General features: G+C 51.4%; 1 protein-coding gene across 1 annotated transcript; it reads right to left on the minus strand.

Moving 5' to 3' along the window:
• Window positions 1-3,979: 3,979 nt before the first annotated feature.
• CTHT_0041060 (putative sequence-specific DNA binding protein) lies at window positions 3,980-5,039 on the minus strand (the record flags this gene model as incomplete). The annotated part of the gene is made up of 3 exons (XM_006694449.1): window positions 3,980-4,102; window positions 4,180-4,739; window positions 4,838-5,039. The coding sequence occupies 3 exons, from the start codon at window positions 5,037-5,039 to the stop codon at window positions 3,980-3,982; spliced, it is 885 nt and encodes a 294-aa protein (XP_006694512.1).
• Window positions 5,040-14,332: the final 9,293 nt, after the last annotated feature.

A 14,332-nucleotide genomic window follows, 5' to 3' on the forward strand; every position in this document is an offset into this window, starting at 1 on the left:
GATCTTGAATGTTTGTAAAAACTTTGTGGTTACCTGGGTTACGAAGCAAACCCCTTTTACTGTCGAATATCATTTTTTGTGGGAGAAATGGGGTCAAATTCTACACCAACCCTCTGCCATGTGTGCCATATGCAGCCATTGAAGGTCTCTTAACTACTCGGTGCGATTTGCACCTACCAGATCGATCTTATGCATTTATCTCCAGTCCCTATCCACCAAGAAGGGGTCCGGAATCGTTTCTCACTTTCTGTGATTAACTTGGGAGAGTACCTAGACAACCAATTCTCTCTATTACTTTGACAAACGAAAATGAGGTCAAAGAGACTCTCATTATGAGGTTTTGGTCTGGGCATACTAAAGTGTTGATACTTCTTTTTATTGGCATCCGTATTCTGCTGATCTGCTTACCAAGCTATCGAGCTTTCTCCTTGCCACCAAATGTCATATCGAGCAATATCGATTGGTGACCCGTTAGGTGGAAGTTGGGGACAACCAATAAGGAATCAGACTTGATCATGGAAGTCTGGGATTCGGTGAGGGATGGGATCTTGGTTACTACAGGAGCAACTCATGGCAACCCGAACATTTCCAAGTTTGAGGAAGTATCTGATTGCTGGACTGAACGCGATTTTTTTGTCCATCTGCATCCTGTCGGGGGCTTTCAAAAGAAGCCATGTAGATGCAAGCTGTATAGCTTGATTCTGGTCGGAACCCGCCTCGAGCTTTCCCGCGATTAGAACACGTATTATTCGGACTCTTCCGGCGTTCAGGGGGCACACTTATGGGGTCTACCGCCCTAGCCACCCTATACTCCTACTCTACCACTCGATATGGCAGGTGTCAAAGACTGCCCCATAGGGCCATGGGGGCCATGACTTTTCCAAACCTTGATTTCCTGGCCGCCGAGATCTCCCGCAGGGACGACTCGACCTACCTTGGCTGTGCATCATACGTTCATGTGTTCACACCCAGCACTGCGCGGGCGCTGGCAACCAATCCAATCCGTCAGCTGAGTATCCGAGCAAGCCGATATTGGCAAGGCTGGCGGTGCGAGCCCGCGCCATGCCGAATGACACTTGCCAAAGCGCCCGGCTGTAGCGATGGGAGCATAGGTCCGTTCCGGCGAACGCCTATCGAACCAACCCGGCTTTAGGTTCGAGTCGCATCTGGAAGAAAACCGACCGACAATCAGCCCAGGAAGTCTGAGTCTTATGTTCTTACAACTGTTTGCCAGAAAAATGTTACCAACTTAAGGAAGACTCCGTATCAGCCGCCGCCTTGCCAGAAGTCAGGCAACCCTTCATGATCGGAAAGTTTAGGTAGGGCTGAAGCAAGAGTGGACGGACTACCTGTCGGCAGAAAAATCACAGAAACCCAAAATGTAACCATATGTGCCTATCCTAACAACAAACTCGTCTGCTCTGGCCCCCACCTCACGGGGTGGCGCTCTGCTGGAGACCGCACTTACGGGCTAAGAGGCCGCTCTTCATGCCTTGTTCGTCATCTGTGTCATTCGACGCGGAAACTATCGCGATGATACTCTATTTGGAGGAAGACTAGAGTCCTTCGCTCCCTAACTTCCTGACTTCAACCCACTTCCACCGCATCTCGATCGTTATGTCACAAGTTCCTTAAAGGTTGGAAGGTCTTTGGGATCCTTCTAATGGGCTGGATCACTGATCTGGGGACAATATTAGGCGCTGTTTGGTTACGGGGATTTGACGCGAAGAACTACCTAGACTAAAATATCAGCAACTCCATGCCCACCCAGGGCAGATCCTGGACCGTTGGGGGTAGATCAATCCATAACCCGCCTTTCAACTCGCCAACCAGCGACCTTACGCTCGACTGCGTCATCTGCACCAAGCGGCGACATTCCGCGGCATTGTGGAGCCCCGAAACCTAAGCCTCAGGGATACGGAGCGCTAAGGATGTAAGTGCGTAGATGCTAGAAAGAAACCCACAGCAGACCGAACAAGAGGCGCCGACGGCCCCATTTCCCGCCTTCCACCAAACGATCAAAGCGGAGTACGTGTTTCGTCGAGTAAACTGCAGCGGCGACGCAATACGATGGAGTAAATGGATCTCTTCGCAGTCGCTTTAAGACGCTCACGGCTCTGCTTCGCCGCTTTCAGGCAGGCAAATATCCATCCATCCATCCATCCATCCATCCATCGCATCGCCAAGTTATTGAAGGCGTTCAGTTCTATATACTTGGGCACTTCGCAGGACAAAGTTAGGCTAAGAACCAGCTCACCGAGAGCCTGTTGCCCTTCACACACCATCTCCTTCTTCCTGGGCACCTTGACAGGCTCCATATAAAGGGACGTGAAAATTATTGTTCGGCACAGCTGCTTTTTTTCCCAGCTACCTGGGTTATTCCAATAATCGACATCCTTGATGCTTCTAGGTAGCAGATGGATACGCGCCCAAGCAAAGTAGTGGGATTTATGGAAGCGTAAACACATGTGGGGTCTCAACGTTCGAGGATCACCGGGAACCAGGAGTGCCCATGCGAACAATAAGGGCTTATGGATGGAGTCTCCGACCGTTTACCCATGATCCACGAGATGCAACCAACTCCCTGCTCTTCCACATCCTCGATCTTGCCCTCGGGCATGCCCCCTCTTGACAGTGTAAATGCCCCAAGAATTGATCAAATCCCAGCCTGCCAAACACTGGGAACTGTTTTGGGGGCCCGAAACACCCAGTCCTTTGCCCAGCGAACGGTGCCGCTCCGAGTATACGTTTTAGGGGCAGACAAGGAAGCCTGATAATGTCAAAGCCTAAGAGATACGGGAGGAAACAGGGGATGAAAGAGGCGCTGCGTATGTTGGAACGCTCGATGCTCCGCCGGAGGAAACAAAGCGCAAGCCAACGGCATCCCCACAACAACAGCCTCGATCCTAGGGCGGCGTAGCAGATGCAACGGCCACAGGAAAAGCGAACTCAAAACGAAGGGGCATAACGTAGCAACAAGAGAACTCGCACGCCTCTTGGATCCGGAGCATTGTTCGGTCAATACAATGCTATCGTTACACAAAAATAACCACTAAAAGAGTGAGAACACAGCGTTTTGAGGGGAACGCTTTCGCTAAGCACCCCGGTTATGTGAGGACCTTGTGTCTCCTAGCAGGCGCAAGCCCCGGCGGTTGATGTGCTTTCCTCGAGAAACCAGTGGCTCGTCGGGGGAAGCTATTCGAGCCGGAACACCCGAGCACTCTAGTTTAGCGGACCAACATGTGTTTTGTGTTGACGGAGCCCGCGCGATAGAGTTCCTATTAGAACAAAGCAAAAACAGAGTGATGTGTCAGACCTTAATCTTGCTCAAGCAGGTGGGTGTTGGCCTGTTGGTGTGCTCACTAACATGCGCCAAGACGGCAGGTGAGATGCAACGGCTGTAAGGGGAAAATAGGGGTTCATCATGGGGGAGGGGAAGTTTGGCGAATAATGCAAAGGTGAAGAAGAATTCGATACCGCACTTCAGACTTTTTTTATAAAGCATTGAAAAAGGGTCGTCAAGACGTCGTTTCGATTTCCGAGGTCTGCGTGAATAACCTATGTCTAAATCTTCAAACATCGTCTAGACCGGCTCATTTGGTCCTCCCGTCAGTCGTCGACCATGTCAACCACAAGAAGCCAAAAAAAACTGCAGTATATCCAAGCAAGAATGATAAATGCGGTTTCCGATTACGCCACAGAATCCCAAGGAAAAAGCATGTTGCCACCCGCCGTGTATCTCAAATTTCAAAACCAAACATCGTGCTAGATTCCCAGCCAGTGTATTCCTCATACCAACGACATGCAAGAAAAACTCCCAAGTACCTAGATGTGTAGTGTGGTCATGCCTAGGGAAATATGTATCGTGAACGTATTTAGATGCCTGCCGGCGGCATTATCATGAAGACAGTCGAACAGAAACAGTGCCTGTGAGGCGGGAATCTTCGTTTTTCTTTATTGGGCGCATGAAACTGCCGCCTCACAGCTGTTGCTGGACCATGCCGGGCGAGCCCGGCATTGACAGAGGAGTTGTCGGGTAGTCGTAGCTTCCGGACTCCGAGCAGGCCGTTGAGTGGTCATAGGAATGCGAGAGAGGTGGGGTCTGTAACAATTCGAAGCAGGTCAGCAAGAGAAGTTCTCTCCCAGGAAGCTTGGTCGAAAGGAGGTAGAGGTGCTTACATGAGGCATCTGTTCATATGGCGAGGGATGACCGGCAGGACCCATATCAACACCAGGGATGTAACTGGTGTAGCCCATGTAGGGGTAGCTCTCCTCGGCTGCCGTGGTAGCCGGATAGCTCGGATCCCGTTTGACAGCCTCGGTGTAGTGCGTCATTGGCGGCAGCACCATTGGGACCGGCGGCGGTGACAGGTAATCAGGATACGGCTCGGCTGGCTGGATGTGCCGGTATGCGGGGATGGCGCCATAGGAGGCAGACATCATCATGTCCTCAGGGGGCGGCGGGTAAGTGGAATAAGTGAACATTGGTGGGCTGTGCGACCTGTCCCGTTGGTCGTAGGAAGTCGGCTGGAAGAGATATTCCTCCTCAGGACGGATAGGTGGCGTGTAGGGTGCGGGGACCGCTGCCTTCACAGGAGCAAGCAATGTTCTCGTCTTGCTTGCCTGGGTACGCTTCTTCGCTGGGGAACTCGTTTTGTCATTGCCCGATGCAGATGAAGCTCCGTCCGACGTGCCCGCCCGCCTCTCGAGGTCTTCAAGACGCTTTTTAAGCTTCTTGCCTATCACGAGGTGAGAAGTCAGCTTCCCGTCCGCCGACTCTGTCATTAACTCCCATCGCCTTTTTGCCCCTTCTCTTTTCTACGGGGTTGCTACGTACGGTAGTTGCGCTGGGCAATGCGATTCTGTATCCTCCTGCGCTCAGCCAAGTCGGAGATCTTGGTCCAATCCTCGTCAGGACCAGCAGAGCTGCTGAAGGCACTGCTAGTGGGCGGGTACTGCTTGGTGGGAGGGGGAGGAGGGGGAGGGTGAGCTGGTTGCGCCGTGTAGGCGAATGGGTGTGGTTGAGCCATCGTGTACATGTTAACTGTTCTTGGGAGAAGGGGAGCGAAGCAGCCGGTTGCCGAGGACGTGGTGTTCTGAGAAGACAAAAGGTTTGAATAAGCTGAAATTAGAGAGATTTAAGCAAGAGTTGGTGAACCTGTGATCACCAAGGTCACTGGTGAAAGTGATGAGGCTGATGATAGTGGACAGATCCTAGGCCGCTTTGGGGTGCTCGAGGATTATATATCTCTATCCTCAGCCGTGCGCCCGCGCTCCAGGACACCCTCGGGGCTGGAAACGACTCGCTGCCACCACGACATGATGGGCGTGTATGTAATCTCGGTCACGTACCAGAGCATGACCTAGCGCCCCAGCACCAGCCGCTGCGAGGATTACTCGCTGCGTACACACCCTCTGGTGCAACGCGCCGTGTCCGCTGCCCAGCTCAGGGTACCTCCTGATCCGCACTCACCTATCCTGCAGCCTGATCCATGGCCGAAGTATCCGCCAAATGCAGGGACTGCCCGTTCTGTCATTGACTGGGAGTCGGCAACTTGTGCCAAGAGGATGCAAGAGGAGGGCTACAAGGTGGCAGCAGGGTACGTGGATACATCCAATCTGTGTTACCAGAGATGCATCATGGTGGAGGGCTGAGGTTAATGGCTGCATACGCAGTTGCGCAGTCCTCGGTACTTCGCACCTCTGCCCTTCAAACCCCGCTGCGCCTCCCGCAAGACCAGACGCCGACGCCGAATGCCAACAATACCTAACTGGGCGCTGGGCCTTCCAGGTTTCCGGTTCTGGGATGTTGCGCGACGCCAGCAACACGCATGGTAGAGCAGACGAGGGGCAAGTAGATAGTCCGGCTGGACTCCCAACTGCATCTGCGGTGCCGCGCTGTTATCGGGGCATCGACCGTCCACGACGGCCCTGAAACTGGCCCGGGACCCTGCTAGGGGGATCAGTGCCGTAGCCGTTGGTCCCAAGTTTCTTCGACCTGATGCTCCAGAGGGACCCGCTTGAAACTTCACGGCCAGGGAACCAGGAATTGAGCACAGAGGTGACATACATGGTACGCACATCCGCACCGCCGAATCCAGGCAAAACCATAATAACTAGACAAAATTTCCCGGCAGGTGTGGGTGCATTCTGGGAATCGCGACAGGCGCGTGGCCCACTTTACGAGCTGCTCGATTGGAGGACGAAGCGAAGCTCGGGGGGTTGAAAGTGGTGGTGGAAACGGAGCACAAGAGAGATGTGGGAGCTGATGTCGGCGACTGGGCAGTCCCGGACTTCGTTGGAGGGTAAAATTAGCCCAAACTGTACATTTTGCCCACTTACGCTTGCAGGGGGCTGTGCCCTCCCCACCCAGCGGTGTGCTTCTGTATGACACAATTGGCGGACACCTCACAGGAAGTCCGGAGATTTTCCGGGTCACAGCTTCTGATCGGACAGTAGCTACAATTACCCAACAGTTTTTATTCACGATCGTTTTTGCGCTGGACGGATCAATTGGGGTCTGTGATGGCCCTGCTCGCCTGCTGTGCTGTCTCTTTCGAGCATTGGCTGGCAGTCTTGAAGTTACAGCCGTTGCACTGGTTAGGGCCGCTAGCTTCGGGCAGGATTTTGATTTGAGCGTAGTCAATTATCGAAATCGTCAAAATGCAAAAAAGGCCCCCCAATTGCTGTCAATCCTTGAAGTATTATCTCTCCGGCATCTGTTTTGTCCAAGTAACTCATCCCACAAAATAAAGTGAATCTCGCTGCTCTGCAATAGAGCTAAACTTGGCAACATCATATGGGAATATCATGATCTTATTCTGGCTGCGTCGGGCGTTGTTTCGACAACGCCATCAAATGAGCTCGCCTGTCGTATTTCCTGCATCCACAAATCTGGCAATCTGCGGCAAAGACCTTTGTCCTAGTTTCGAGAACCAGCAGAGGGAGGGTACCCAATCATTGGCTTCGGTGAAGTACAACAGTGTGCTGACTTGGGTTGGTGCACAGTTCTTGATAAGGTCTGTGCGGCCATGATGATGAGCCAGCTCGCAGTGTTAGGTTCGTCAAGTTGCACATCACAAACAGAATCCAACCACCTACCCAAGCTGCTATAGTTCTTCGCCAACGCCTCATTTCCTGATGGGCTCCGTCGGTCAATGAAGCGAATGAGGTGGAAGAGGTGACCGGAAACACCTTCTGAATGCCTTATTTGCCCATCTTCGATTGATCTGGTTAGAAAAGTTTGTTGACATTGTTGCCATTCATATCACGTGGTCTGGACCGTTTTCCAGGGTCTTGTCTTTACATAAGGCTGGATGCCAGAAATAGCTCGATGACAAAGCAGAGGGCGTGCTTCCATTGGTCCAAACCCTTGCCCATGAATTAAGGTTGTTTTGTTTTTTCTGTTGGCTCGGCATTGTATGTGGGGCCCGGTCGATCTGACTAGCCAGTCCCCACGAGGAGAATTTCGCTGCCTGAAGCCAGGGGAGCTTGTGGGGATCCACTCCCCTAACACCTCCACACCGCAACCCTCTCCGCAACCCTCACCCCCGCCATCAACCATCCCTCGCAACATCCGAGTCCAGGCCTCGATTTGGCACCCGACGTGGGCAGTGGCCGCATTTGAGCTTGGATGAGTACCGTAGTGTGCTTTGTTCTGTACGCTACACACGCCGAATTCACCATCGTGCATTCGAGCGACCCTCATTTCGCTGGGCACTCCCTCACATCAACGGCCACGTCTACAATATCTTTTCCGGTCGCCTCTCGGCGGCTTATTGATCGCATTGAATCCTTTCAGCGAGGTCTGTTCATCTGTCCATGTGATATAGATCATATCTTGTCTTCGGAGTTAACCGGTAACAGCCGCTGTAACGTCGAGAGCTTCGAGGTACGGCTTCTGGGTCAGATATTCTTCAGATCAACGGCGGCTCCACCCGTCATCAAGCTCTATTAGTTAGGGTCCGCTGAGTTCAGAGAGAGGGGAACGCTTTGCCCAATCACATGTTATTCTTCGTACAATCACCACTTTCTCTTATTGGCGCGGACCCCGTGGCCATGATCTAGTCCACTAAGCGCTCCGGCTTTCAGCCATGCAGTGGCGATGGCCGCCTGTTATGTCAATAAACAGGCCATCGTTTTACGGCTCCCGGGTTCATGGGATATGGATGTAGCAGCCGCCAACCGGATCTACGCACCGAACGAATGACTCTATAGCGCAGCGACTGTTTAGGCAACGACAATTGCTGTTTCTTTGATTAGTACTGATTGTCTCTGTATAGCATAACGTCTCAAATCTCGAGCCGCAAACAGCATTCAGCGAAATTCCCTGAACTAGCAGGTTACCGTTCTATTACCTAAGTTCTCGTCTCCTGAGACTCGAAACTCAACATTTACATCCGCTGGCTATATGAAGGAATCAGATCAGATCCTTTCATATATCACCCTATAAAAGACATCAAGACGCTCTGCAGTCAAGACAGCCACCACCAGGAGATGGTTTGGCGTTCAAGCCACTCGGATTTACATGCTTCCTGAGATCGGTCATACGGACCTCCGCAGCTGACAACTCAGTCTTGACTGGCCAGAATCGCCGGTTCGCAGACGAGTATTGTGTATCTGAAAGAGGGCGCCGGCGGCTTGGGACCTAGAGTCTCGCTCATGCAGGCTCACTGCCACGCAGCCGGTGGCTTGGTCTTGTACGTCTGCACCATAAAGCACGCGGACACCACGCCCGCAGGAGTACCGTCCAGAAACTAGCGCCGCCAAGATTATAGTTCCCGGTGGCTCGGAACGGGTTCTAGCAGGACTATCTTGGTTGTCAGAGTATCTGCTGTGCGAGAAGTAGCCAGGCATGTGTGGGCAGCCCACCCTCCTGTGTTGCGTTTAAGGTGCTGACAGTACAACGTTCTGCCAGATCCCCAGCCCCCCATTCGACTCTATGTATGTACACACATGCACAGCTTATGACAATCGAGTCTGATAGGTTGATCTTCCGGCCTGGGTCCAGCAGCCCCCGCATGAAACCAGCTCGCTCCTTTGTTATGTCCCAGGACATTTTTTTTGAACGGTCATAACCACTAAATATAAAGGAGAAGAGGGGGGCGGAAGGAAACTGATGGTATGAAGCAAAGCACAAGAAGAGCAATGCCGCGCTAGGCAGCCAAACGAACCGAAAATTGCACGAATATAATTGTCCTTCGAAGCTAGACATCAAGACTGCAACAGGTGAGGCATTCGTTCTCAACAGCCAGATCTTGTTGATTATGTCAGAAGGTTAATCGGGCCATACCCGTGTCAAGCCCACCTGTTGGGTACCGCACTGGCAGCATGCATTCTGCCAATGTCAGGGACATGGACAGTAAAGTACTCTGCATGCATTGTGCGCCCCATGGAGTGGGAGCAACGCTTCCAAGTCAGGCTTATCCAACCCGTTTTGGCTACTTACTAATTTATCGAGATGCAAAGAGGCAGGCAAGCGCCTTCCTACTTCCGGATACAAATATCGCGGGAATGGTACAGAATGTAATGACTCCAAAACAAGATTGCACGTGCAGCAGTGCTTCAGATTAATAGACCCTCTGCTGATAGATGTTAAAGATGGAAGATTCAGGGGCTACCTAGACACTCGCCCCCCTTTGTTTGCAGAAGCGTGGAGTCAGTTGTCAGTAAACGATAAAGCTTTCCAGCAAATCGTCTGCTTTTCTGCCATTTCCAGGAGCTTTCTGATGTCACTGTCGTTTTCAACTTTCGAAAGTTGTGTACTAACTGGGCAAACTTGCCTTTTTGATATTGACTTGAACCCCTTGCCGTGGTGTGGCCTTGAGCCTCAGCTGTGGAGCGAAGCATCTCCCGCGCGATCCCGTGTTTCAGGGGGCCGATGATGTAGTCCAAGCAACTACAGTGCCACCACGTGCTGTGTTCCAGATTTCTCCAGCTCTTCAATCAGAGAAGCTCCAACTAGCTCGATGATTGGTTCCAAAGTCCTGTCGGTTATTCCGTACTGATGGCCTCACAGTGCACCATCAGGCTAGTTCTTAAGCTCTGTTTCGTTCCCTCGTACTTGCTGTGCTCCCTCCGTACAGCACACAAGTCTAATGCTACCTACATTTTGTTCCATTGAGGCCACAACATTAAGAAACGGGCCGTTTCAATGACTTTTATTGTTTCTGAATTTTCGAGTCTTCGGAGGGAGCTTGCTCAGGGTACGAAAGTTAAAGTCCCGTATCCTCATCCACCAACAATTAAGGTGGAGTGCTGGTTCCTTGTTCGGCTCTCCGCCAAAATTTACGTCTCGGCGCTGCATGCATGGCTCCTCTCACAGAAACTACACGCCCTCTCTCACAGCCCCGCGGTACAGTTTAGTAGTGTGTGAATAACAGAGGGTAACAAATTGGTAATCCACCCAGTGTTGTAGTGTTGCGTTAGGCACCGTTATTTCTTCCATGTGCTACCACTCATCAATCGGCAGATGTAGCACGGCGCCACCATTCTAGAGAAGCTTCTCAGTAAGCACCTGCAGGACACCACCATCATGGCGGTGGCGGTGGCACCCGTTGATCTTCAAGTACCTAAGAATGAGGCTCGCAAGACCTGGAATATGGGGAAATAACAGGCTAAACAGGAAAGAAAACATCAAGGTGCAAGTAGTTATTCCCTTTCCAAGCGGCTTACTGACTGACCACACTTGGTAACGACTCGGGACCGAAAGGACTCGGCTAGACCTTAGGCTGTCATCGCGTGGACGGAACAAGGTACCGAATAAACGGGACCAAGCATCATCTAGATCTATTGAATTCATCATACGGATCTGAGTACTAGTATGGTCTCAAAAAAAAAACCTTCCGTGCAAGGATTTAAATTTTAGAAACAAGCATCTACGACGCGGGCAGCCGTCGTCCCAGCGCCTTGATGCTGAATCGGCAAGTACCCGTGTTCAACTGTCCACAGACTTAGGCACCCAGATAAACCATCAATATCTGCGACTCCAGCGATCACATCCACAATGAAAAGCGTATTCTGGATTGGCATGACAATGATCCGAGGACTGTAATCACACCTTCCTTTTTTTTTTCCCACCGAATGGCAAGCTGGTAACTTGTCCAGTTTAACCTGGTCGGTAGTGAAAGCTTAGGCATCCGGCCACATATTGGGGTGCTCTCATTTCCGTCCAGCTGGAAAGTTATGAGCCAATATCAGGTAGGACAAGCCCTCACCATGTGCCCATAAATGCCGGAGGACGAGCGGAGAGAAACGGAGCGAGCATTCCCTTCACCTCATGAAAAGTCCGCAAGAACGCGTTTTACATGTAAAAATAACAGCTCACGACATAGCTTCAACCGGCCAACGGACATTCCGATACAAAATATCCGTTCAAGTTTCAAAAAGGATTGTCTTGCTGGCAACCATTCCGGACTTTCACCACTTGAATCCAACCAGAAGCTCAGGATGTCTCCTTTGCTGCGGCTCGGCCAGCTGCGGGCGGTCGCGAAGAGGGCAAAATGACCGTTTTGGGATAAGCCCCGCCAAGCTCAAAGCACTGGCACCACGGCAGGGGTGCAGACAAGGGGTCCGGGAGAAGCCGCGGAGAAACGGTAACCAAACCGTTCGTCCCGTAACTTCTCATGTCCTTAAGCTTCAACCAAACCTGCACACTAAGGCATGGCTTAAAACGCAGGGTAACGACAGTAGCGTCTCATGGACTAACTAATCGCAAGTAATGTTCTCGATCTGCAAAGAGAATAATGCTGTGCAAATCGATATGGATCATTTGGACATGTTAACATGTTCCCCCTTTCTCTAGGATTGTGTGAGCTGCCCCTGCAGCCCAAAAGCCGATCATTTCTCCACTCCCCACCCAAATTATCAGAAACGATAGATCGATGTATCAGGTACATAGCCCATACTCAAACGCGAAGCTCTATCTATATGATACACCTCATAGAGATTGCGCTCTCAGAATGCCAGACGTCATAGATGAACTAGGCGTAACACAACGAATTTTATAAACATCCAGTCCTACGACGTAGTCATTTTCTGGAAAGAATTGTTTGGACAAATCGGTGCAGTGTACCAAAGCAACCCTCGTAGGGCTGAGTGCCCGCTGCGCTTCTCATGCCGCGAAGCATCAAAAAATGCTTCTTTGTCATCTTACCACCACAGGCATTGACATTCTGCATATGACGAACAGCCTCGATTACAATGTTGTAGGCCTCTTGGGAAGCTAGGTAAGTGGTGTATTATTGACTGAATATCAGCCAGGACAACAGGCGTAGCCTTTTGAGGCTTTAATTTTCAATACCTGACAAAGCAGTCAGGTTAAGATATCAGACTGGGCAACAACACTGCCGCGGTCCAGGAGCATTGAGAGCAAGTCGGTTTCAAGAATTACCGACCTGAACGACCATATTTCAAGCTGTCACAACTCATCTGGCTTGAGGCGGTCGACAACTGGAAGAATCCACGAGATCTCTTTTGGTAAAGACAGCCGCAGCCGACCGGCTCCAGATATCACAAGTACTATACCAAACTCCAGGCAGCAGTAACCAATAATGCTACCATGATGTAATTTGTATCACCGGCGACCAAGGTGTGTAACCGCCACCACGATCGAGGTTTGAGAGAGGGCCAGCTGCCGCTCCCACCACTCCGGAGGTCTTGCAAATCAAGAAAGGGTTGGTTTCCCCCGAATAATTTGGCAACCGATTGGCAGAAAGGGAGATAGATAGGAATGTGGCCAAGGCAGCGCGCGTCTAATAATGGTAATGACAGGCAAAAAATGGGAAAGACTGGCGCCTATGTGGATGTGGTGCGACTTGATATGGAGGAGGGTGTCTGCTCCCTGCCGCGTCTGTACAAGAAACGTGAGGGAAGTGCGTGCAGATCGTGGCACTAATTTGTAGGCTTAATGGGTTCAATATCTAGGGACACGCTTTTGCGTAGCTATGGAATAAGATAGGACAGCCTTTGGCGCTCATGGTGGGTATCTTTTGCCGTGCCGATGGTGTTTACTGTATCAACATTCTGCCGCTTCATAAAGAAGCAGAAGGGCACCGTATCTTTACGAGTGGGAGAAAGTCGTTCTGCAACATGAACGTCGGCTACGTCGGCTACGTTGGAGAAACCACAGATGGCAACTGGTGATCCAGGTACTACTCATGACAGTTCACAGGAAGATACCCGGAACTTAGCATAAACAACCGAAAGCATTGATCCCCATTGGTAGATCTTGGGAGAAACGAAAAAGTGCCGGTAGAATAGTAGGTAAGAGTGGGAGGAAACTGAGCGCAGCCTCGGTGTCCATGGAAGTGCAAAGGGTGCGAGCTTCTCACGGCGGTTGGCGGGGGCCAAATCACGGCCACCCGCCGGGTCAGTCGGGCAAAGCCTGGCGTTTGGTGAAGCGACAGAGCCAGAGCACCTACCTACAGTCCTTAGGCGAAGCCGGCAAAGTCAGGTATCAAGACGGAGCAGCGAGGATGTACATACATTAGCGCGGTGTTGCAGCGCAGCGCATTGTGCAGGCCGCATCCAAACTTGGGTTCAAATGCCAAGGCCCGCCAGTTTTTGCTGCGACTTCCTCAAGACGCAGCAAAAATGGGCGGATTCCGGCGGGGTGGGGCACCGTGGGACACGGTGGGGTAGGACAGGGGGTCCCTTGCCTTGGCCTAGCCTGGGCCAGGCCAAGACTGGGTGCGGTCTGCTGCCAAGAACTGCCACAAATCCGGGACCCTGGTGATGCAGCTCAAGCAGTTGCGGTTTGCCAAAGCCCGAGCTGTTTGTCTCCCATGGACAAGAACCGGCGCTGGGTGACACGGATATCATGACGACGGCAGCATCCATGTTATCCAAAATATCACATCAGTTAGAAAGGCATCAAGGTTTAGAGATGTAAATGCTATGCTATATCTATAGCCGCCGAAGGATTCAAGTTTTCAGCTTTTAACCGCCTTTCTTGCTGGTATTTCTGGGAGCAAGGCTCTTCTTTTCTAAGCGACAACTTGCTACAACCTACCCCCATTCAGTGAGAATTTGGGGAAGGCACTGTAACCTTGTGCCTTTTCCGCAGACTGAACGACTTCCTGTCCCAGAGACACCAATATACACAGTTGGGCGGCTGATTATTCTCTGTTTCGTCGTGCTCTGCATATCATGCTGTCACCGCCAATCACGAAAGCTCGCAAAGTTCCAGTCCAGGCAAGCAAAGCGTCGAGGATGCTATTCCAATACTACGGTGCTGCTTTCTGCCTGGCATGGACACCGAAATGTCGGGCTAATGGATTAGGTACCTATTGATGAATGTTTCATTCTGGATTATCTGGCCTTTTGATTCCGA

Source organism: Thermochaetoides thermophila, assembly GCF_000221225.1.
Source record: "Thermochaetoides thermophila DSM 1495 unplaced genomic scaffold scf7180000011818, whole genome shotgun sequence".
In the NCBI taxonomy this organism is placed as follows: domain Eukaryota; kingdom Fungi; phylum Ascomycota; class Sordariomycetes; order Sordariales; family Chaetomiaceae; genus Thermochaetoides; species Thermochaetoides thermophila.